The sequence below is a fragment of the Molothrus aeneus genome, chromosome 1, assembly GCF_037042795.1.
Source record: "Molothrus aeneus isolate 106 chromosome 1, BPBGC_Maene_1.0, whole genome shotgun sequence".
Taxonomy (NCBI): Eukaryota; Metazoa; Chordata; class Aves; order Passeriformes; family Icteridae; genus Molothrus; species Molothrus aeneus.
The window spans coordinates 44,646,484-44,670,689 of record NC_089646.1 but is presented as its reverse complement, the minus strand read 5'-3'; the positions used below and the strand labels follow the sequence as shown (position 1 = coordinate 44,670,689).

Genomic DNA, 24,206 nt, shown 5'->3' with positions numbered 1-24,206 from the left:
TTGTCTCTCACAGCACAGCCAACAAACTCCAACTCTCTCCTCAACCAGCTAATCCACTCTTTCGTAGCACTCCTCTTGTTGGACACAGCTGTGGCCTATTAAGGGCAGGCCTGTTCCTAATCTTTGGTGATTAGTACAGCTGCAACTCCTCAGGTGTGAGAGACTACCTTCTGCACTGCCTTTATTTTCTTACATTCTACCCCTCCACACTGTGGTACCCTTTGTCCTGCCCAAATGTCACCAGCAAGACAGCACCAAAACAAAGAGTGAGCTGTGTGACTCAAACCCAGGAACCCTTCTGCATGTGGTGCATTGGCATTTAGCATGCCAAAGATTTTCGACCACAGCAGGTTTCTATGGCCTTCAAAGCAGAGTTAGGGAGCCATAATTTTAAAGTACGCAACCTGCATGCCTTCAGAATTTATTTTATTCATGCTTGAACAGAATAAAAGCAATCTTGTAGCCAGTGAAACAAACACTGACAGATATTTAGGACTCCATCACATGAGAAGACATACCAGGTAAACTCAAGTCTTTATTAAACACTTGATGAACTGAGGGTTTAAGCAGCAGCCCAGAAAAGACATGTTCTTTCAGCTATTGAGATATCAAAAATGTATCTTCATTATGTAGTTCTTTTCAACAGTGACTACTGAGTGTATAAATGAACAATGTATAACTGAAAATGACATGCTTCCAAAGTTGGACAGCAGAAAAATGGCATTGAGTATTCTTAAAATCACAAGTATTAAAAAAACTAAATAAAAACAGGTTCAGAAATCAGTGCCCCATAAAGCAAGAAACTGAGAAAATTGGTGTTGTGACATAATAAGATTGTACCCATCATGCCCAAGGTGTTTATCACAGTCTGCCTCTTTGCAGAGCTGATGATCAGTGATGTTCTTCATTCCCAGTGCTACACATAACTGTAACACTATTCTACCTTCACCTGTCATACAGACTCAATGCAGATCAGGTTTTCACCAACTCTGAGGCTTTGTGGTTTTCACAAGCTTTAGGCTGCAAGGGCTGGGAGCTGGTAGTGCCAAGCACTAGCTAGAGAGAAAAAACTGCCTGAAATGCCGGCTGATGTCTCTTTGGAAGCTGCAGGGCAGTGGGGACAAGCTCCAGCAACACCTTGGTCCTACAGCAATAAATCCGGAATGCTTTTCTTTTTTCTCCCTCTGCCAGAGAGAAAATATATTCAAGATGCCAGGATTCATCTGTCCTAAGAAGGTACAAGATACACAGATTGGGAGAGTGCTGCATTCAATTTGCAGATTTACCATGTGCTTTACTCCATGTAGAGTCTATCTGCATCAAGATGCTAGTAATCCAAGAAAAAAAAAATGTTACAAGATCCACTCCAACTGCATGCAGCATGCTCACAGTCCTAGGTGGGGAAGAAGCCTCCTAAGAGGACTAGTGAGGTTAATTCATCACACACATCTTAGTTTCCTTTACATACTTACACAGTGCACAGATTTGAATAAACAGGCTCACAATATGAGTATACTATACTCCTAAGTCAGCATCAAATATCCTATAGACAGATGCAAAGAGTGGAACATTTCTGCAGCCTGGATTTAAGCAGAGAGATGGATCTCTTCAGCTGTGCATAAAACCTTCTGCTTCCTGCAAAAGAAAAACCTTGGTGTAATCTGACAATACGTGGATACTAAAAATATGGTGATTATTTAGGCAAAGGAGTGACTGGAGAGGAAAAGGAACATCTGTGAATAGTGGCATATAAATTAGGGAGGGAACTGGAAAGCCTGTATGTATGAGACACTCATGGATCACACAGTACCATATTGGCAAGGACTTCAACAGCTCATTTGTCGAGAGGGGTTCTATGATGCTCAGAAACCCCAGCCCACTCCTGTTGAGACAAACTTTGGAAGAAGGCTATCCTAAGAAGTTCACCCAGCCCCATTCAACCCAATTCCATAAACCCAAATCAAATCCAAAGAGAAGGCCACAGAGAAAGGAAACACTATCATGACCCTCAATGGAAATTGCCACTAAAGAGAGACCTCTGTCTAAGCCATTTTGGGTCAAATCAGATCAGTCCAGAGCAACAGTTACAATTTTTTGGTGTTCTTATTCAACACCAACACTGCACCTACCAAAAAAAAAAAAAAAAAAGCAATAATGAACAAGCCAGTGTCTCAAGGATTTGCTCCTACCTCCTCATTCCTCTACACTGTCTCTGTGGATTACACCTGCCAGGTATTCACCACAAGGGAAGCTCTGGCAGACGCAGGATCTTTTGCTACATCTCTGCTGCTGTCTCCACTCCTGTGCCACCCTGTTCTTCTGGCATACTGAGAATCATAGCCTTCCTGCACTGAGTCCTCTGCTGTCACAGCCAAGGCTGCCTCCTTTCCTAAAAAGTGCTATTCACCCCCTCTGCAGTACTGCAGGCAAACGAGCCCTCCCACTCTACCCATTGCTCCAATAAGGTGATTCTGAACCCACATGCAGAGATCTGTCTCCTGACCAGGCTGTGCAGATCCACCTGCCACTGCCAGCCCCTTGGTTCCAAGAATGAGATTCATGAAAGTCAAAGTGATACTTTAGGAAATACTTAAATGAAAACAACCACATTGCAGTAACATGGCAGGAATATTTTAGCAGCAATTACCCAGAACCAATTGATTTAAAACAGCACCATCACCCACACAGGAGCTGTCTGATGACTTCTACATACTCATTAACAGGAATGCATTTGCAGGAAAGAAGTTACACAACGGATAAAAGGGGCAACGGTGAAACAGCAACAGTAACAGCAGAGATTCAATGTACCAAGGGGTAAGACTGTGCTCCAAGTTTGGAAATTTTTAATGTGGCAGAGAAAAAAAACTCCAGGCCAACAGATCTTTTGGGACAATCTCAGATCCGGGGAGTCAAACAGCAGGTACACAGTCCCCAAAGACCAGGCTCTTGACACACCCTGACACACACGTGACAGACCTCAGGTGGCAGGAAGGAGCCTCCCCCTGCTGGATTCTGGGAAGTAGCAGAGGATGTGCCACAAGCACTTCTGAGGAATGCAGTGAACAATCAGAGCTTCTCTTTCTCTTTCAGGAACAAATGGTGAAGTGCTCACCTGTTCATAATTAACAAAGCTTTTAGTCACCTTGCACGTAATAGGTAAAGACAAGAGGAAGAAAGATCAGTCTCCTTTGGACAGATACCGTCCAGTAATGTGCATAACTTGCTTTAGGTTTTTACTGCTAATATGCACTATTACAAATTAAATGAGCACATGCACCAAGAGAAAATGCTCTTTACAGGTTAATTGGCAGTGCTGAAGGTACAAAAAGGAGCATCTGCAACCACACCGATACGGAAGACAGGGTCCAATCTGAACAATCTTCCCCAACAAGCAAAACCCCATTTTCTTGGTCTACCTCCCATTATTGCTAATAATCACAGCAATATAATCCTCAAGAACTAAAGCAGATGAATTAATATGGTGGTTTTTTTCCTGAAATTACTGCAGTATTTTTGAGGAAGAAACTGGCAATACTGATGCAAAAGCTGGGAATCTATAAGAGGAGCAGCTCCCAACTTAAGGGCTCTGTTCACCACACTGTTCAGTCAGGCCACCATCCACACCTGGTCACCAGAACCATCCTCACCCTGCAAACCTGTGAAACCCCAGGCAGAGAACAAAAGCAGCCCATTTGGGTGGACCCAAATGGGCTGCTATAAAAAAAGAAAAACCAAAAGCAAACTGCTCTGCCTGAGCACACACACTGCTCCCTTCTCACTGGGGCAGAGCCAGGGAAGGCAGGACTGTGAGACCAGCCTCACACACAGAGAAAGACAGGAGGGACAGCCCAGCAAGCTGCTGCAGGCAGGGGCAAAGCCCCCAGCCCCCAGCTCCATTTAACTGGGTGTAACAGGCATGCCCACTCCTGCCTGAGGACCCTGCCCTATGCTACCCACGTGTCACCAGCCAGCAACTTTACAAACGCAGCACCAGCACAGCGCATACTAAACCAGCCTTTATTTCTCTCACAGTACAGCAGGGCTGAAGTTAAGACCATTCCGTGGCAGTGCCAACCCACTCAGTAGCCTGGGCAGTGGGAGCTGCTGACCAATCCTCGGTGGCAGGCTGGGCACTCCAGTCCTCTGCAATCACAAACACAACAATACTTAGTAGTCCCCAGCTCCTTCCACCCACCACAACACCCTCCACTCCTCCCCACAGACATCCCCCCAAACTGACCTGTGGGGAACTGCTGGATGGGCACAGATGGGACCTGCACTCCCTCAGACCAATCTGCAACCTCAGGCTGAGGAGGAGCAGTGAATTCAGGTGCTGGGGCCGTCCATTCAGTCTGGAATTCCTCCTTCGTGACTGCTTTCTCAGCAGCTGCCTGCTCCTCTTTTTCAATCTGCAATGGAAGAGCCCAGCCTGAGTCTCCCAGCAACACATCCCAGAACACAACCCTTACTATCAAGTATCAGGCAACAGGCACCAACTGGGTGGGATACAATTAACCACCATGGCAGAGTGTGAAGTGCCATCATTACATTAGCAAAACCTGTCCTCGACAGCAGACATGGGACCATGGGATATGAGCACAGGCAGAACATCCCAAAGAGACACACTCCCTGCCATGAGGATTCCTACCTCCTCAGGATCCCTGTAGAAGTACAAGTCAGGCATGACTTCCCACGGGTGCTCACGGGAGATGGTGCCACGCATGCGCAGGACCTCCCGAGCCAGCATCCACCACATCAGGCCCACCGAGTGGGCTCCCTGGAACAGCAGAAAGTAGGTATGAGCTGGCTGTAAAGCAAAACCTTTGCAGAAAGAGCAAAAGACTTATCTGTACCCTATCCAAGGCTCATGCTTGCTGAAACCCATTTGCCAATGCCGGACTCAAGTACTTGAACATGAAAAAAGGGCAACTTTTCAAGTTCCCAGTGACATTTTCAGGACTGCAGAAATTATGATGCCATTACAACACGGCCTGAAGTAACTCTCCTGTTATGGAGTTTCACATTGCTCGCCGCCCTCATGTGAGTCTCATCCAAAAGACAGGGATGATGTTCACCACATATTCACGAATGAAGAAATTGAAAACTTGACAAAATAAACAAAGCTTACACACATACTCACACATGGCTTCGACTAGTTTTGGTGACTGACACCTTGATAGAGATCTAAGATAGCTTCTATCTTCCTAGACTTTACCTTTCAGGAGATTTCTGGCAAGGTAATGTCTCAGAGCAGTTTCTCCATTAGTTCACTTATCTTTCATTCATATTCATGATCTGTGGCAAGAATGACTACCAAACTCCACTCATTGGGTCACAAAGACCCTCATGGCGTCAGCGAAAAATCCTGCCAGGTTACTATAGCACACGTCCTACACTTGAGAGTTCCTTGGCCAGAAACCAGCCTCAGCTCCAAGCTCCAACTGTGTGCAGTTTATTTCCTCCTCCCCCCCGCCTGCAAGAGACACTAATTAGCTCATCCCCCAAGATACACGTGAGACGCGAGCCCACCCTCCCTTGCAGAAAGCATCCATCTTGGAAGCACGCAGCACGCTCTGGAAGGAGCTGCCCGGAACGCCACAGGGCAGGGTTACCTTGTTATTGCAGGGAATCGCGATATCCACGTAGCGCAGCGGGGAGTCGGTGTTGCACAGGGCGATGGTGGGGATGTTGACGTAGGATGCCTCAGTCAGCGGCTGGTGATCAGCCCGCGGGTCCGTAACCACCAGGAGCCGCGGCTCACGGAAAGCTGCTTGGATCTGGTTTGTGAAGGTGCCAGGGGTGAAACGCCCGGCAATGGGAGTAGCCCCAGTGGCAGCAGCGAACTTCAGGACTGCACGCTGCAAAAGGGACACAGCAAAGGTGAAGCAGGAAAACTGCATTGCAACCAAGCCAGAAAACTGCATTTCAGCCACGTCATACAGGCACTGCCAGTGAGTTTACATGAAATTTAACTGAACTATTTGTTTCCATTCCTGTGAAATCAGGGCTCACCACCTCAGAAAGAGACAAATAAAAATGTTATTGAAAAGAGCAACACCATGAGTTTAAAAGCCCAAAGTCAGAAAATTAAAAAAAGCCTTCTCTTCCCCTCAAGTTATTGGCAAGCTCTACTCCAAACTCTCAAAATCCAATCATGGAAGGGTGAATTAAACAAAAAGCTTACAAAAAAAGCAAAGCAGATTTTCTTTCATTATTTCTACATCTGTCCTAGGGTGACGTTATGATGCTTGTATCCCCATTCATGTGTTCTGTTAATGTTGGATATTATGTTCTGTACCTTTAAGCCTGGCTCTGAAGAGGGAAAGTTTTGGTTTGGTTTTCTTATCAGCCTGGCGGGACACAGAGACTGCAGCTTTTGCTTTTCGCTTTGCTCTCTCTCGTTCTTGCTTGCTTCGCTTCTGCTTGCTTTTGCTCATTAGCTAGTTTAGCTAAACTGTCCAATTTCTTCCTGGACTGTTACTCCTTTCCTTTTTCTGACCATTTCGAACCTGCTCCGGACTGGGACCTGGGAAACACCAAGATTCTGCATCTTGTGGCCTGCAGCAGCTGCCCCAGCGCTGGAGGGACTGAGAACAGAGTGACCACCCCCCAAGAGAGACTTTCTGAATTTGTCATCTTTTTTCAGAGCGGTGTCATCCGGTATTGTTCATTTTGTGTGTTGGGGGGTGCTGTGCTTGTTAAATAAACAGGTTCTTTCCACTCCTCTCCGAGGAATCCTTCCCGAACCGGTTGAGGGGAGGGGCTGTGTGGGTTTGCTTACTGGAGGGGCCCTAATTTGGAAATTCTTCTCCAAATTTGCCCTAAACCACAACAACATCTTTTTATTATCCAGGAACTTCAAGGAACTACACAAAAACTCAATAATAAATACACACAAATTGTAGCTTTGTCCTTTGAGATTGCAGTTGACAGTTCTCATTCAATTTTAACAGCTTCCAACTTGACAGGCATGTGGCAGGGCCTACTATCAAACTCCAATCCTAGAGGGAGCCCCTCTCCTGGCGTTAGCGAAAACCCTGCCATCCTTTGCTGTTGCACACTTCCGACACTTGAGAGCTCATTGGCCAGAAACTGACCTCAGCATCAAGCTTTAATAGTGTGCACATCAAACCCACGGGATACCAAGCTTTTCCTTCAGAAATCCACCCCTGAATCTCCCTAAACATCTGTGGCCTCACCTGCAGCTACCTGAACAAACTAACCTCACAAACTTCAGTGACTTAATTAAAGGTTATCACTTTCTACAATAGAATGTTTTTGTGCTAAAAATTTAGAGTCAAAATTAAAAAATATACTAGTTACTATACCTTGCTCGATAACAGAAAATTTGACAACTTTCATATCAGGTGCTTACTGTCCCCAGAAAAATCAGTGCCAATTACACACAGTAGTGTGTAATTGGCACACTCCCCTTCTGGGAGGAAGGGGTCACCAGGGGACTGACCACTAATATGACAGAAATCCAGCAAGAAAATGGATATGGAAGAAAAACAAGTTATCAAACGCCCTGAAATGGGGAGTGGGTTTCAACTCATCTATTTTAAGCTGCCAAGTGCAACACAAAAGCCATGTTTACAGAAAACATTCCTACAGGTAAAACTGGTGTTATTGCCTATTATCACCAAGCTGTCACTGGCAGGCAGTGATACATGTGAGGCAAGGGACTCCTGCTCCTAAGACTGCAGGTTTCCTGATGTCCATACCTGTCCAGTGTTTCTGGAAGAAATGACGCTCACATCAGCTGGGTTCTCAATGGCAACAATGGCACGAGCTGCCAGGAGCAGCTTTTCCCAGGTCCTCTTCAGATTGATGATGTAAATACCTGTTGGCAGCAAAAGGCTTTAGAACAACCAGCAAATACAAGATCCTAAAACAGGATACCACTCCTCTGCCATTAAACCTGCCACATGGCTGTGGTTACTCCAAAATTCATAGAATCAGCATCGTATTCAGGTCCCTCTTAAACACCACTGGGCAACCTATTTCACTGTCTGACCATCCAAGCAGTGATTTTTTTTAATATTATCTAATCTGTATCTCCCTTATCTCATCTTAAGCCCATTTTCTTGGGTCCTCTGGCTGCTGTCAAGCAGAAAAGGGTGACCCTTTCTTTCAGGTAGCTGTAGAGACCAGTGAGATCCCCCTAGGCTGCTTTTTCTCAGGACTAAACAAACACAGCTCCTAGAGTCATTCCTCATTACATTTTTCTGAACCTTTCAAAAGCTTTGTTTGCCCTTCTCTGTACATTGAGTCCAAGCCATGACATTGCTCCAGCACCTCAATGTCCTTTATGAAATGACAACACTCTAGTCTCATTCTAGCTAATGGAAAGCTATCTTTAAGAAAATTCTCCCTTTATGGTTTTACTGTCACATGCTTCCAGCATCTACTATCAAAAAGCTAGTCCTCATATGAATTTTTATCTTGTAAAGAGGGCAGTTTATATTGAAGACCAATACAAACAAGGAGAAATCGTTACTGAGATACTAAAACCATATAATTAATATAGTCAAGAACTAGCAAAATCACTGAAACCAGGTGTGATTGATTTACCAGATTTAAGATCAAGATAGTCAAAAACTAGTACAATTGTTCCAAAATCAGCATTTTATTCTACTTCTGTGAGTTAACACTGGTATGCAAAGGTCACGGAGAAACCATGCTAAAGAGATCACGCGCTAGGACTTTTCTGCGTCTACCAATAGTACCCACAAGATCCCAGCTGCCCAACCCGGGCCACCCATCCCGCCTGTTTACCATCGCTCTTCCTTTTGTAGATGTACTGCTCCATCTGGAAGTCCAGGTTGGTACCTCCCAGGTGGGTCCCGGCAGCGAGGAATTTGAGGACATCCTCCTCCTTCATCTGCAGGACATCGAGGCCTCCGGACATTGTGGGGTTTCCCTTTAGAAGCAACGACAGGGAACCTGCGGGCACAGGGACGCGGTTCAGCCCGGCGGGGACGCGCCACGAGGTCCAGCCGCCCCGGCCGCCATCTTGGGCCGCCTCCCGCGCTACAAGCAGCAGGCCTCGGCCTTCCCCGCGGCCCGGCCCGGCCCGGCCCGGCCCGGCCCGGCCCGGCCCGGCCGGCCGCCGGCGGTGCAGCAGGATGCACAGTGCCCCCCCGGTGTTATCGCAGGGCGGGGAACGCGTCCCCGCCGCCCCCCCGCCCGGCGGCCCCGACTCACGCTGACAACGCCGTGCGGAGGCCCGGACGGCGCGGAGCCGAAAGAGAACCCGCCCCCGCCTGACGGCCATATATAGCCTCGGCAGCCAATGGGGCGCCTCGGGGGCGAGGCTCCGCGGCGGCGGGGGCAGGGCCGCGCTCCGGCGGCGCCTCCCTGGCATCCCCGGGCCGCGCCCGCTGCTCCTGCCCCTTCCCGAAGCTGGCTCTGAACGAACCTCGTAGGATTTGTGGGATTGCGAATCCAGAGAAGAGGAAAAAAGCTGGTGAAGGGTCTGCAGTGTGAGTTCTGTGGGGAGCGGCTGGGGGTGTTTAGCCCAGAGAAAAGGAGGCTCGGGGTGACCCTTACCGCTCCCTATGGCTGCCTGGAAGGAGGGTGTAGCCAGGTGGGGGTCGGCATCTTGTCCCTGGCAACCAGCGACGGGACGAGAGGACTCAAGTTTCACCGGGGGAGGTTTAGATTGCACATTAGGAGGAATTTCTTCACAGGAATGATTGGACTTTTGAATGGGCCGCCCAGGGAGGTGGTGGAGTTACTGTCCCGTCCCGTCCCGGGAGGTGTGTAAGGGAAGACTGGACAAAGCACTCAGTGCCAGGGTCTGGTTGACAGGGTGGTGTTTACTCATGGCTTGGACTCCGTGATCTCAGAGGTCTTTTCCAACTGAACTGATTCTGTGGTTCTGTCAGTCTGAAGCTGCTTCACAGCAGCATCCTGAGGCTTGTGCTCCAAGCAACATCCAGGCTGTTTTTGAGGTCCTGAAGGGAACAGAAAGCAAAGATTTATTTTAAACATTTTACAATTCCATTTTCCTGCTGAAAGTGAAATATATGCTCTTAGGGCTGGTGATTGTTTGATGAATTATATCTAGGCTCTATATTGCCTGCTGCGGGGGGAAGCTTCTAAGGAACTGCAGCATCTTCTGTGCACCCAATTTCCCTTCCCTGCAGGGGCAGTGCTCTGGCACCACGCAAGAGAGCTTGAGCAGCCAAGGCTGTTCCTGTCCTTTGCAGAAATGACAGTAAAAAGACATGAAATTGACACTGAACTTACACATCCTTGTTCTGCAGTAGACATTCTTGTGGTACTTGCCCCATTTTTTTTGTGAGTGTTGTTGGGTTTAGGATTTTCTTGTTGTTGTTTGCTTTTAAGAAACCACAGAAAGTGATGAGATTTAAGAATCTTCATGGTCTTTCTCATTTTCCTTGTCCTATTCTCAGACACAGGCCTGAGAAAGGAATCTCTAGGAAAAAAAAGTAGTGATACTTACTTTGCTATGCTTGCTATCATCAACATCTGGATACATTTCTGGACAGATTTCTGGACTGTGCAAATACTATTGCTAGTGCCTTCTGCAAGTGATAATTCATCTTCATATCTTTCTAACAACAGTGCTCCTTTAGTTTTCTCCCTTCTATTTTAATCTCATATAACCACATCAGTGTGACTGGGCCTGGACTCTCCTTTTCCATGCCTGAGCCCTGAGTTACTCTGGGGAAGAGTTGCTCAAGTAGCAGGTTACAACATAATCTCATGTATGTTCTTTTTCTGCTGGAAAATGGCTCTCTATCCTTCTTTTCTTCGTACTTATTAGGTGGTGTTAATTAGAGAGATTACAAAATCAGCTTTAGAATATGCTGTAAGAGAGTAATTCAAACATTTGCCACATGGTGGTGACAAAGTAGGTAAAATGAAACGCAGCAACAGGTTAGTGAGCCCTCAGCCAGAGCATGATCTATTACTGCCTGAGAGATTACAGACATCTGTGGCGCCTGGGTAAGTGCACTGGGGATGGTGAGAGCTGACCTGATGGGGCTGTGTACAAGCTGTGTTTCTCCTGAGAAGACAGGAGCAGGGTGAATATTAGCTTGGGAAGGAAGAGAAGAGATGGTGGTGATGTCACCATGATGTGGATTTCACTTGGAGAGCTCTTCTGCGCTATTGAAACTCATCTGTATTAAAAATGTATTTGAACATAATGATTGTAAATTAAGTATTGAATATTGCAGAAAGTCTGATGTTATCAAAAGAGTGACACTGGTCAGTGTTATGGACTCCTCTGGCATCACTAATACTTCATTTATTTTTTATTGTTATGCTTATGGGCCCTTTCTGGTATACCATGAGGCCCACAGCCCATGAGAGGGCTTGGAAAAGTGGTGATGAAGCTGGACAATATAGTATTTCTAAATATTTTCTTAAATAACCTGAAAGCTTGCCTTTATTTTTCATCTGCGTGCTGAGACAGTTTAAAATAATCTATTACTAATGGACATGTCCCTCAAGTGAAAGTGTATCTATCTTATCACATGTTTTAGACAAGGTTTCCCTTGTCCAAAGTTCACACTGAACTCTGTTACACAATTACATGCAGAGCTTCTGGCAGCCCCTGGGAACAGCCTTGCTCGGCAGCAAGCAAAGCCAAGAAAGGTGGATTTGAGGCAACAGTCCTCCTGAAGAGCCAGGGAGACTTGGGGCCCACAGGTGCAGAGATGTGTCACTGAGCTACCACCAGCCTTTGGGTGCTACACTGAGGACTTCAAGTAGGTGCCTGGGGTGGTCACAAAGCCCCAGAAAGAGCATCTCCCAGAGAGCTAGCCCAGGCTGCAGCAGAGCAGCAGCCCTGGCCAGAAGCCTCGGAGCAGGGGGCTGTACCAGGACCCCAGTGCTGGGAGAGAGGGCTCCTCACAGGGCTGCACAGGAGGTGTTCTGTGCTGCCAGGACAGCTCCTGCAATGAAGGGGTTGGGTTGTGTGTCTGGGGAGGAAGCTCAGGCAGAAAGCCTTTCAGGCAGTATCTATCCCACCAAACATGACAGTGGGTGTCACCCGAGAGATCCTGTAGCATCCCTGGAGAAGGAAAAGAAGAGCTATGAAGATCAACTCACTTTCAGTGAAACGGCACTAATGTTATTGTGACTCCCTTTAAATTCCATTTTGGCTTGTGTTTTAAAGGTTTGATATTACTTCTTACACATTTTGGGAAAACATATTTTGGCAAATTTATTTCTAGTTCTACAAAGTTAGAATTGCTTAATGCCTGTTACAAAAACTTGCAGAGGTCACATTTTAACCTCTCACCGGGATTTTGTCATTTTTACTAAAACTCCTTAATGCATTATGATAAAGACTCCTAAAACATTTTACAGTGCTAAAATCACAAATTAAGAAACTGCAATGTGGAAAATCATCTTGCTATTTTGAAATAAGCACCAAAGCCAGAAGGGATAAGCATATTCTTATGCTTATAAGCATAAGAAACCCACATGGAGTTCACAAAAGTACACATATATATGTGCCTGTATGGGATGAAGAATCTTTTCTGTTCAATTCTGGTGTCAGTGCTTATGTGTGGCACAAAACTCATTAAAATTAAAAAAGCAAGCAAAATGTTTACCCATTTTTAATGAGGAAGGGAGATCTGTAACTCAATGTTTTGTTACAACCATACTGCCTTTAAACTTTCAACCTTCCCCACCTTCTACCACCCAGAAGGGTTAGGGATCTTGTCTGCTATCTCTTCTCACAGCTGGGGCAGCTGTCAGCAGCATGGATGGCAACACCCACTACACAGGAGGTGGTTCTTTAAGGCAGCAGGAGAGCTCTGGGGAGCTCTGTGTACAGGAGCAGGCACTATCCCAGGCCTAACTTGCTACCAGAACCTGCGCAAGCAATTTAGGCTCAGCTGGCACAAGGCTGCATCTCAGCACTGTCTGGTAGGTCTGTTACAGACAGATAACCCTCCATGAAAATTGCTCCATGTGAGAATGTATTATCTAAGCAAGTAAAGAGGCTTGGGATCCTCACATCTGGAAGATGCACATCTCAGTATCAACAAAGTTTTGCTTAGCACAACCTGCCTGCTACTGAATCCCAGGACCATACTGTGACAGCAAGAGGAGATCCCAGCAATCCAGCATTTCCTTGCATTATGCCTTGCAGGACACAATTGTGTCCCAGGAACAATTTCTGGTCCCCTGCTGAGATCAGACTGTCTGAGTAGCAAAAACCTGATCAGCAGGATACTAAAAACAGTTTTTCCCTAGAGAGCTTAAAACCCCACTGTCCTGAAGGCAGGTATTTCACCAGCTAGTACAGGGATTCAACAGCCATCTGTCTTTACACACAGCAGGCAGGCAGAGGAAGCTGTGTAAAATGCAACATTCCCCAGTGCTGTGTTTTTCTACTTAAGCAAAGTTGATTTAGGTTGTACTAGCACAACCTGTGCAGATTATACATCACAGAAAGAGAGAATATTCCTTGCTTTTTATGGGCTCTGAACACATGCAACAGTCCTGTCCTCTTGGGAAACTCCTTTTGCATTCTTAGGTCTCTACTCCCTCCAATCCCTTGTGCATTTAATCAGTTGAGGCTTCTCTGTTTGGGTTTTTTAAAAGAAACACTGAAGAGATTATATCCTTAATTTTAGCAACCAGTTTTTAATAGAAACATATAATACATCTTTTCACATAAATATTTTATATAGACACAAACTATATAGACTCACAATACTCAAAACTATGCAATATTTCAAAGCTCCAGTTCTGTTTAAGAGACTGAGTGAAAAAACCCAAATAAATCATCACACAGGAGAAGTGGAAACATGAAGTTTCTAAAGCATGAATAATTCGAGACTATTCAAGACTATTTCTCTTGTGTCCTTACAACTCACCTAAACACTGCCTGCCTCAACATGCCAGCCAGCTATGTCCTTAGCCACAGCTGCAGGGGCAAGCAGAGACAATGCACGATCACTAACAGTGCACTGCCAGCAACAGAGGTCATTCCAAGAGGGATCCCACTGCCATCCTGAAGTGCAGAGAGGGAGCACACCCCTGTCTCTGGAGTCCAAGCCAAGATGGCTTTGGAAACGATTATCTGACAAGATTGTTAGTGCTGAATTGCTGGCATGATGGAGGTAGGTGATTAACCACCTCTGTCCAGATCTTTTATTTGATTTACTTTACCTTTAGGCTGTACAGTGACAATTTGTTGTTAAGTAGAAGCATTAAACCTCAAGGGGAATACATCTAAACTTCAAGTCGATGCACTTGATTGTCTTGACTTGCTATAGCTATCAAGGAGAAACTTCAATAAATCACTTCAGAAACAGAATGTTTTTGAAGAGGAGAAAGGGTGAAGGACAGTAAGGATCAGAGCTGAGAAATAGTCTTATGCCTGACCATGTGATAAAGCTTTCAGAACAGAGTGAAGTAGAACTTCAGGTTTTCCCTTCCCCCATATATGACACCCAACAAAAGAAATAACAAAGAGAAACAAACAAGCTTGCATCACAGGATTCATTCTCCCCAACTCACAGGTAAATAAGCTTTTGGATTTGCAGCACCCATGGTAGATGAAACACAGTGCAGTTGAGATTCTCTATTTCTTAAACCCAGAGGAGCCCAGGTTAATCCACAAGACAAAAACCATACAGTTTTTCACTCTACTCCAATAACAAAGCACCAGACCAGAATGGAAAAAAACTTTCCCAAAGTAAAAGCTAACACTACTTTAGGCCTGATTCCAGATTTAAAACAAACAAACAAACAACCTCACAGCAGACCTTAAAACATTAGCGCATGGAAATAAACTCCCTACTTCTTCTTTTGTTACTTGACCAGGCAGGAGTACAGAGACATAAAAGCCACCAAAGTGTTCCTGAAATTCAGGTTTCTGATGAGGACTTTATTTAATTCCAGATTACCTCACATTCTTTGCTTGCCTGCCTCATTTTTAAGAGCTTAAGTTTCTGTCTGCACGGGTTGCACATTGCTTTGCCATTGCTAAACCAGGAACAAAATATGTGTGAAGCACCTTGCAGGTGACCCCACACACAACCCTTGGCTACCACAGCCCAGGAGGTTCAACAGATCCAACCCACATGCCAGATTTATAAAGCACCAAATAAATTCAGGCTCCCAGCACAATGCTGGTTTGATCCCATACACAGGGGAATAAAAGACAAATGAGGTAACTCATCTAATTGCCACCTTATTCTGCCAGGTCAGCAATCCCAGACTTGGTTCTCCAGCTGTGTGTCAGTAGTGCTCAGGACAGCAAACAAGCAGGATGTGCAGTTACCATGGTTTCATGCACTCTCACAAGTTCTGGTCACTAAGGGCAGAAGGAACAGCAAAAGAAAGGAACAGGTGTTCACATTTAGGATTTAGCAAATAACGTGCCATGTGCCTGATTTGATGCAGTGCTCTGTTGCTAACACATAGATGTGCACACAGAACCCTCCACCACCATCCTTGGGGACTCCTGCACTGCAGAGCACCAGCCTTCCTTCACAGATGGGCTGAGTCTGAAAACAGGCAGCACTTTCCAAGGCTCCATTCTGTCCTCTTACACTTCCCTCAACTTTTACATCAGTCATCAAGCATTCTTGGAGTTGAAATCTGGTAAAGAACACCTTTAACAACCCACATCCCCTCTGTTCTTGCACTCGGAAAGTTGCCTGGGCAGGCAGGGACTGTCCAAAATACACTCTAAAACTTATGAACAACAGGTAGGTAGCACTGGTTGTTCATACAGCTACAGTGTTGTATCCTCATGTTTAGAGACAGGTGCTCTGGTTCTAAAGCAAATTGCAATATCCCTAAATCTTTAAGAAAATAAAAGCCAAAGCTAAGTCTTCTGCAAGGCACACTACAAAACAGGATGCACACTTCCACACCAGCTTCGTGGCTATGCTAACAGAGCTGCAAGGGACCCAACCCATCACAGAGGCACAAATGAAGGGGGGATCAGGCTGCACCTGGCACACACTGTGAGGTCTGAGTAACACAGCACAAAAGAGTAAGAAGGCACAGAGGATGAAAAGTGCATTTAAACTCGGGCATACTTGAACGTGGACTACCTGATAAGAGAAAAGGATCAGCCAGGAAAATGGGAAGGGTCTGTGTGGAGCCCTAAGGGAATTAAAGATCACTACCAAGCACCTACAGGACTCAAACCTTGGAGAAAGCTTACAGAAATAGCAACCTTTTCTTTCCAAATGAAAGCATACTCCACATGCAATCAGCAATGTTTTAAGGGAAATCTGAAGTGCTAGTATCTACATCTGTTTCCATTATACATTTATGCATTATGAGCCATGGCCCTAAAAGCTACATCTAAGGACCAGTTCACTATAATAACTGAGGATGTTGATCAAGGATTAATAAATAAAGAATAAGAAGCAAACAAGTCTCTATGAAAACTGCATTAAAAATCCAACAAAACCCACTCGAGTGTTCCTGCTGCAGTTAGACCAGCAGCTTTTTTTTTTTGTTTTTTCAGAGAACAAGTAGAACTTTGGTAGCAATCAATTCTAAAGTGCCTTATGCTTCTTAATTACTGTGCAAACTCTGCTGTAGAGACAGAAGGACATTTCAAGAATGTTAAGGTGCTCAATAACATAATAACACATAACACAGCAAGGAGGGTCCAATTACTCTCTCTGTGATCAACCACAGTACAAAAGTGATGGCAGAGACCATATTTGTAGTTTTTCCTCTGCACTTCATTTCTCTTCCACCCATGCCCACAATGTAAGCATCACAACACACATCCAGTTTCCCACCAGGGCCTAGCACTCCCCTGTGAGAATAAAGCATTATGAGGAAGGAGGATCTCTATCAGATGGTGGTCACTGTGGCCTTTCTGGCCATGCCCGCAAGGAACACGCTGGCAGGTTCTGCCATCACTGTTTTCTCCTCAAACACTTCTGCTCTAATACTGTCTCATTGCATAAAGGTGGTGAGCACAGAGTTATTTTTAAAAGGGGCTTCTCAGCATAGTTACCAGGCTGTGAAAACCCTACCATTTCCCATGGCAGTCTGCAAGGGCAGTCCTTCTGGAATGCATTGATCAAACAACGCAAAGATCCAATCCTTCCTTTCCTCTACTTGCCAAAAGGCCAAATCCCCTGTCTCAGAAGGGCTTCCTTCCTGGCTGAGGAAGGCTTATTCCTCTGTGGAACTGGGAACTTCTCAGTGCCAGTTGATCACAACAAGCGGGAGAAGGAGTGAAGCTGGTCCTTTCTCATGCAGCTCAGTCAGGATTTCAAGCCCATTTTTTCCATCATCTGTTCATACACCGTCCATGCCATTGCTGCCATCAGAGTGCGCCTGAGAACTCGGGGCACACCGCCTCGGAAAAAGCCAACCAGCCCAAAGTCCTGCAACGGGAGATAAACAGCAATTTATCCCAATCTGCCTAGAGGGTTTTAATTTCTCATCATTTATTACATGGAAGAGCACAGGATGTATTTCAGCTCAGACCCAGATCAGTCTCTGAAAGACCCAGGCTTAAATAGCTTTCAGTGTTTAGGAAGAATCTGTAGCACTGCACTATTGCAGGGCTACCCAGCAAAGCAGGAAGAGCAGTGAGTGGGAAAAAGGAAGGCCAGGATGGAGACAACAGATGGAGAAAGCCACACTCAAGTCCAACAAAGAGAAGGCAAGAGTCTAATCATTTCGAGACACTACAGGAAAATGAATAGTCTTTGTTTTAGAGCTTCGTATTTACAAAAGTCTCTCAGCTATTCTGAGATTTCTAAGTATTGAAGCAAAAAACATTATGATTTGAAAAAAAAAGGTATACACAAAAATGCATACACAAATAAACAGATTACTGCTTAGGAATAGAGTTCAATATGGAAACAGAGTCAATCTGCCAAGATCTGCCCTTCTGACAGCAGGAAGGGAAAGGTGGGCTTTGACTACTTCTCCACCCCATTCCTGCAATAAAGACCTGGGCATTTATTTCTCTTCTGATGCCTAAAGAGCAAATAATTATTTTGTAGCTGGTTTGTATCTGAAACCAGCATTTCACACTGCACACTATAGTCTTGATCTACCACAGCATGACCCCCTTCATCATCTCGAAAATGCTGACACTGAATAGTCCAACTGCAAGAGCAGATGAAGCACTGACGCTTGTTCACCTCCTTTAAAAGGCAATGACTTCCCCATCAAAGCTGTGCTTTGAGCAAGGGGATCAGAACTGAGGATGTGGTTGCGCATGTCAGAAGGGATTCACCTCACCTTGTAGATAAAGGCAATGGCCTGGCTTGTCCTGTGGTACTTTTGGGGTGACAGCTGCATGTGTGTTTTGATGACATCAGCAGGCTGCGTTGCCAAAGAGGCCAAGATCCCCGCAAAGATCCCACAGCCAAAATTCAGCAAGGGCATGAGCACTGGATCCAGCTGGTCTGCAACAGAGCAAATGGAACACACTCAGACACCATTCAGGCCAGGAACACTCATGCTGTGTGACAAAGTGAAAGCCATTGAATGGTTAGATCAACAGCAGAACCAAAGAGAAGTTAAAATCCATGCAGCTAGAGAAACCTTTCAAGGGGAAAAGTGGCTACTAGTCAAAAGTTAGCACTATTAAGAAGCCTCACTTGCTGGGGAACAGAATTTGACAGAAAATCAGAAAAGAAAAACTTGTACAAAAGTTGCCCCAGAGAGTTCCAATACCAGAGAAGCCTCAGTTTAGTGGAAACTGAGCAGTAAGCAAGACAAGCAGAAGCAGCAAGCAGTGCTTAAGACACCCTGTCTTTCAACTGTTCACTAACTGAGTTATGCATCAGCCTTCATGAAAACAATCAATCAATTTAAGGCCAGTCTCCATTTCTGCACTAACCTCAGCTATAGGTCTACAGTTCTCCACAGGCAAATGTGAGTGAGTGAGTGAGTGACCCAAAGCCCTAAAGGAGACTAATTTAACTTCCGAAGTGGAAGGCAACAAGCAGAGCATGCAGGCTGCCAGCTGCAGGGCAAGATCTGAGAAGAGGAATATTTTCCACTCCAGCATCCAACATTCAGCCTCACCCTGAGGTGTGAGGTTTTTGGTCTGCGTGTAGAACATCAGGTAGATGCCAGAGAAGGGTGCATCTCTCAGCAGCGTTGCTGTGAGCCCACTGAACATGCCACGAGCCCCTTCAGTCTGATAGATACTCTTCAGGGCTCCATACACACTCCCATAGCCAAATCTTCCACTCTGCAAGAGCAGACAAAGGTCAGTCATCCACGTGCCAGGCACAGGTTGAGGAGCCCTACACGCACCCTGAGGACATAATATCCAAACAAATTGCGAACTTAATGTGATGCCCAAGATGGCAACACAGAGAACAATCCAAGGCAAAAACCGGGTTTCACCTAACTCAGCCTTTAAAAGAATCCTTCAGGGAGGTAATATATGGAAGATGCTACACAAACATTGTATACAACTGAAACGTATAAATCTTAGGGCGACTTCTATTTCATCTTGCTCAAATTTCATTTCCTGTGCAATGTGTGAACTGAGGTGAAATCAGGATTACATTCCTGGCTGTACCCAAGTGGCAGCAACCTTGTCCAGGCAGAAGGAATTATTTTGCATCACAAAGAAGGTGTGTGACACCATTAACAGGGGACTAATTGGAAAGTCATACCTCATATCGGGTCTTCACGACAGTCACTGGCAACATGCAAATCCCAGAAACTGCACGAGCAGCGGCACCCAGGAAGACAGACTCCAGGGCTGTGGGTGAACGGTCCACAAGAAACTTTTGCTTCATCATGTACAAAGTGCTGAAGTAAATCCCAACCCCAGGAATACATCTTGCAAAGGACTTCAGGAGAAACAGAAGCAGATGAAGAAAGGAAAAGCTTACATAAGACAAAATATACTACAAAACATTTCTGAGACTGTTCAACTTGACAGGAAGCTTTGTAGAAGACAAAAATATCACTAAAGCTAACATGCTGAGGAAAGAAAATAAGGTAGAAATCATTTATGGCACTGACAGACAAATTATTCAAATGATGCCAGGATTTATTGCATTCCTCAATGTCAGTTTTCTAGGAACAAGATATTCCAAACCAAAATTAAGTTATTGCAGTTGCCACACCACATTTGCAAAAGTATTCAAATGTTCAGCTGCTCAGCACTGCCATAACCAAATCAGCGAAATTCACAACATTAACTCCTTAAAATAGGATGTAATCTAAATCACGTAATTTCACTCATAATTGTACAAGAGCTGGCTATTAAATTCAAGCAGACATAATTAGCAATAAACAGTAAGCTTATCTATTTACTTATTTTTACAAGTCAGAGTTAAACCAGCCACTTACTGGAGAGACACCTTTCCAGAGCCCCAGAATACTCTCAGTACGAACAACCCTAAAGAGCAGTGTTACCATCCCAGCACGACCAGACCTGAAAGAAAGACAAGAGAGGAACTGAAGAAATGACCTTGGCAGATGTATTCCACAGCCACCTCTTTCACTCGTATCTCTGTGCATTAACTCAGCACCTCCAAGGTGCTCTTCCTCAGCTCCATCTGCTCTTCTTGGTCGCTCTTTCCAGGGCTTCTCCATCACCTTCTCTATCTCACAACCTTTAACACCCATTAGTGGTTTTAGTTGCTCATTCCCTTTGCTAGCAGCAACAGATTGTAGGTTGACTACACCAAGCTGCACGCATGAAAAATTACCTGACAACCACACAGGATTTTTTTCAGGCAGAGGATACCCCATGAAACTGCACGGTAGCTACTCCAGCAAACACCAGTCTCTCAGATGAGAACAAATGTTGAGGTTACAACTTATTCCAGTGGCATTCATAACCACTCACAGACATTTTTGTTCTTCTGGAGCAAAATAACAATCCTTCTCCGTAATATAAAAATATACCTCCTCTTTTACAAAGCCTGATTTCCCAGATTACAGCTCTGAACTCCAAGCCCCAGCCAGCAAATAAGGCAGAAGCCTATGGCAGAGCACCTCCAGGCCCCCCACGCAGACACATCCCCCTCCTCTCACCCATTCACAGCAGGCTGCAGAGTTTGCAGACGGGTTTTCAGCAGGTCAAGGGGCTGGAAGAGGAGCGTGGAACAAGTGCCACTGATGGAGCCACACACAAAGGCCTTTAGGACTGGATGCATCTGGAAGAGGAAGAATAGAACTTTAAATGGTCATTTAATTAAAAATGGCACAAGAAGAAATATTTCAGCTAATACATCACAGGCTATAGAAAGGAAGGTGTAATGACCCCAGATGTTAAGGACAGCTGCTTAGGGTACAGGAATACAGGAAGGTTTTCCAGGCCTTTTCTGAGGCTGATCAAGTTTTATTTGTGTTTTTTGGGTTCTCTGCTTTTTCTGAGAGATTGTTCCAGAATCTCCCTGAAATTCGGTGGTTTGTTAAGAGTTTTCTGAACATCAAATGTACTAGGAGCCATTTGGTTACCCTTTGCCATAGCAAAGGAAATAGGTGTCCCCTTCCCACCACCTACCTGTACCTTTGCCACAATCCAATCCACCTCTGCTGGCAGCACCTCCAACCCTTCCCTCCCACGCCCACAGCACGGTCCCCCGCTGCCAGGGGCACTGGCGGGGAACCCTGCCCAGACCCAGTCCCAGACCCAAACCCGGCCCAAACGCACTCAAAAGCCCCGCACGGCCTGCTCAGCTGAGGCTGCCTTTGCTACCCACAGCAGCTGCCGCCGCCCGGCACCTCTCGGGAAATAATACCGCAGGAGGCGCAAAGCCCACGGCAGGGTGAAGATTTTTAGGTGTTTAGAGAGGGTTTATACTATTATAAACATATAACGGTGTTTGCTAATGAAGAACGAGTTTCTGCGCGAATCACGACAGACTAGAAAGCACGGACAGATCAGAAGCAGAGTGGGGCACGCTCCGAGCCAGCAATGGCCCCGAGGTCCGTCCAGACCCAGACCGTCACGGGGCTGGACCCGTCCCCCCGTCCCCCCGCTGCCCCGAGGCCGCGGAACACGGCGCAGCAGCGCAGGGGGTGCAGCGAGCCCCCCTCGCCTCCCATCGGGGCGCTGCACCCGGCCTCTCCCCGGCAGAGCGAGCGAGGAGGGCCCGGCGCAGCGACCCGACCCGACCCGGCCCGGCCGGGCCCGGCCTGGCGCAGCCGTACCTCCGCGTCCCGGCCCGGCATCCCAGCGCCGCCCGCAGCCCCAGAGCGCGGCGGGCAGCGGCGAGGCCCAACCCCGAGCCAGCCCGCCCGGAGCACCGCCCCGCCCGGCGCATGCGGCTCCCGTAACCCTTCGGCCGCCGCGGCCCGGAGCCCGCTCCCCTCCCGCCTCTTTTGCCCCCGCATCGCGTGTTTGTCACGGCTTTTGGACGTTCTACATAGAATCGTAAAACGGAAAGGGGCTGAAATCGATCTCTGAAGTTCATCTTGGTCCAGCCCCTGTGCTACGGGAAGGGACGCCTCCCGCTAGACCACGCTGCTCAAGGCTCCAACCAGTGTGGCTTTGAAAAATGCCAGGTGTGGGGCATCGACAGCTTCTCTGGACAACCTGTTCCAGTGTCTCGCCACCCTCACAAAAAAAAAAAAAAAAAAAAATTCCTAATAGCTAACCTAAATTCCCTCTCTTTCAATTTATACCTGCTACTCCCTGTCCTATCATTGCAGTTCCCAATGAAGAGTCCCTCTCTGGCTTCCCTGTAGGCCCCCTCCAGATAATGGAAGGCTTCTATGAGATCCCCACACAACCTTTTCTTTAAGCTGAACAACCCCAATGTTCTCAGCCTGTCTTCATAGAACAGGTGCTCCAACTTTGTGGCCTCACCTCCAACAGTTTCACGGCCTGAAGTTGGGGGTCACCAGAATTTACTCAGTTCCAGCAGCTGTACTCTATATTCCAGTGCTCTGTGCTGTATCCAGCAACTGAGCCCCAGCATGCTCTGTCAGACATGGGCAGTGGGAAGGGTCAGTTCATAACTGACAGCTTTCATGTCTTCCTTCAGTTCACACCTCCCACATCCCCACAAAACCAGCTTCCTATGGATACCCATAGTGTTGTTCAGAAACCTGAGATGCACACTGATGCATCCTTACCCCTGTTGCTAGTGTTTCCACTTGCTCATCCACATCCTGGGCCCAGAGCAGAGGAAGGCTGGCTTTCCAGAGCATTGAGGAAGTGAGGACCAAAATAAAGAGTTTCAGTATTAGACCTGTGCCAGCCCTGAGACTGTGGCTTCACTGTGCCTGCAGAGCCAGACACTGCTTATCAGCAACAAAACTGGAGGAGCTGGGAGGAGCAAGTTATGGCTTTGGAAGCTGCTTTTCTAAGAATTGCCTGTTTGCTGGGCCTTGGCCAAGTAAAGAATGACACGTCCAGAACGTCATGCTCCAGGTGTTCCAAGAAAGAAAACCCTGTGTGCAGCAGTAGCCATTATGCACAAACTACTTCCTCTCCTGTGCTCACTTTGCCTTGTGGCAGCCCCTGAAGAAAGAGAGGACACACTTCTCTGAGAAAATGTAACAGACAGGCTAGCAAAAGCACTTCCTTATGGACTCCCTATTCCCTTTGGCAAGCTCCTCTCTTGTTAAGCAGTTCCCTCCTTGGGTGAGTGAATGCCTTTCATTTCATTAACTAACTTTGTCTGCTGACTCATGGAAAAGATCAGCTTGTCCCCTTCCCTCCTAGTGCTTCTTTCCCCACCTCACATCTTGCTCCACTGTGCACCAACACAGGGACAGCATGCATCATCACAGGCTGCATTAGAATCTCTGCTCCACTGCCTGGAGCTCCTCCTTCCTCTCCATCTTCACCAACTGTGGGTTCTGCAGGGCATTACTCTCACATATTCTCACGCTCTCACAGCTGCTGCTGCACAGTGTTTCTGAATCACAGAGGCACTACCAATGTCACCAATGAGCTCAGCTTTGACCAGCAGCAGGGCCGTCTTGGAGTCAGCTGGAACTGGCTACTGTTGAAAGTTTTTTGCAGGACAATGGACGTATGCAACATATGCACAATCCAGCCTTCATAGAAACTGAGTAAGGTCACAATGCCCTTGAAGGACACGAAAGAAGAACATGCTCAGAAGCAGATGATTCAGGATGCAAAGGCAGGCAAGAAAACCGCAGCGAGACGCATGAAGAAGAAAAACTAACTAAAATGAACTGAAATATTAAAATTTGTGCGTAGAAGGATTTAACCAATCATTTATTATCTTGAGGCGTGAACAATAGAGAACAGTATAAAT

At 46.3% G+C, this 24,206-nt stretch overlaps 2 protein-coding genes and 2 non-coding genes across 4 annotated transcripts; all 4 read right to left on the bottom strand.

Moving 5' to 3' along the window:
* Positions 1–4,003: 4,003 nt before the first annotated feature.
* Positions 4,004–9,277, bottom strand: RPSA (ribosomal protein SA). Its single transcript, XM_066556121.1, has 7 exons — positions 9,208–9,277; positions 8,779–8,946; positions 7,725–7,843; positions 5,613–5,858; positions 4,649–4,777; positions 4,241–4,409; positions 4,004–4,143 (listed from the first exon to the last, which is right to left on the bottom strand). The coding sequence occupies exons 1-7, from the start codon at positions 9,275–9,277 to the stop codon at positions 4,049–4,051; spliced, it is 996 nt and encodes a 331-aa protein (XP_066412218.1). The 3' UTR covers positions 4,004–4,048.
* Positions 5,294–5,452, bottom strand: LOC136567522 (small nucleolar RNA SNORA62/SNORA6 family). Its single transcript, XR_010785124.1, has one exon. It is a non-coding gene; the product is annotated as a small nucleolar RNA SNORA62/SNORA6 family (small nucleolar RNA).
* LOC136567601 (small nucleolar RNA SNORA62/SNORA6 family) lies at positions 6,969–7,126 on the bottom strand. Its single transcript, XR_010785139.1, has one exon. It is a non-coding gene; the product is annotated as a small nucleolar RNA SNORA62/SNORA6 family (small nucleolar RNA).
* A 4,341-nt stretch (positions 9,278–13,618) lies between the features above and the next one.
* Positions 13,619–22,326, bottom strand: SLC25A38 (solute carrier family 25 member 38). The gene is made up of 7 exons (XM_066571932.1): positions 22,126–22,326; positions 21,004–21,125; positions 20,314–20,398; positions 19,629–19,808; positions 19,027–19,195; positions 18,235–18,401; positions 13,619–17,366 (listed from the first exon to the last, which is right to left on the bottom strand). The coding sequence occupies exons 1-7, from the start codon at positions 22,306–22,308 to the stop codon at positions 17,244–17,246; spliced, it is 1,029 nt and encodes a 342-aa protein (XP_066428029.1). The 5' UTR covers positions 22,309–22,326; the 3' UTR covers positions 13,619–17,243.
* Between the last annotated feature and the right edge of the window lie 1,880 nt (positions 22,327–24,206).

Excerpts from the sequence above, each read along its gene's own strand:
- SLC25A38 (XM_066571932.1), bottom strand. The coding sequence starts at position 22,308 with ATGCGGGGGCAAAAGAGGCGGGAGGGGAGCGGGCTCCGGGCCGCGGCG. Across the intron at positions 21,126-22,125 it reads TGCCGGGCCGGGACGCGGAG|ATGCATCCAGTCCTAAAGGC; the intron begins GTACGGCTGCGC and ends TTCCTCTTCCAG. Across the intron at positions 20,399-21,003 it reads CTGCAGCCTGCTGTGAATGG|GTCTGGTCGTGCTGGGATGG; the intron begins GTGAGAGGAGGG and ends TCTTTCTTTCAG.
- RPSA (XM_066556121.1), bottom strand. The coding sequence starts at position 9,277 with ATGGCCGTCAGGCGGGGGCGGGTTCTCTTTCGGCTCCGCGCCGTCCGG. Across the intron at positions 8,947-9,207 it reads CTCCGCACGGCGTTGTCAGC|GTTCCCTGTCGTTGCTTCTA; the intron begins GTGAGTCGGGGC and ends CTGTGCCCGCAG. Across the intron at positions 4,144-4,240 it reads CATCCAGCAGTTCCCCACAG|AGGACTGGAGTGCCCAGCCT; the intron begins GTCAGTTTGGGG and ends TTGTGATTGCAG.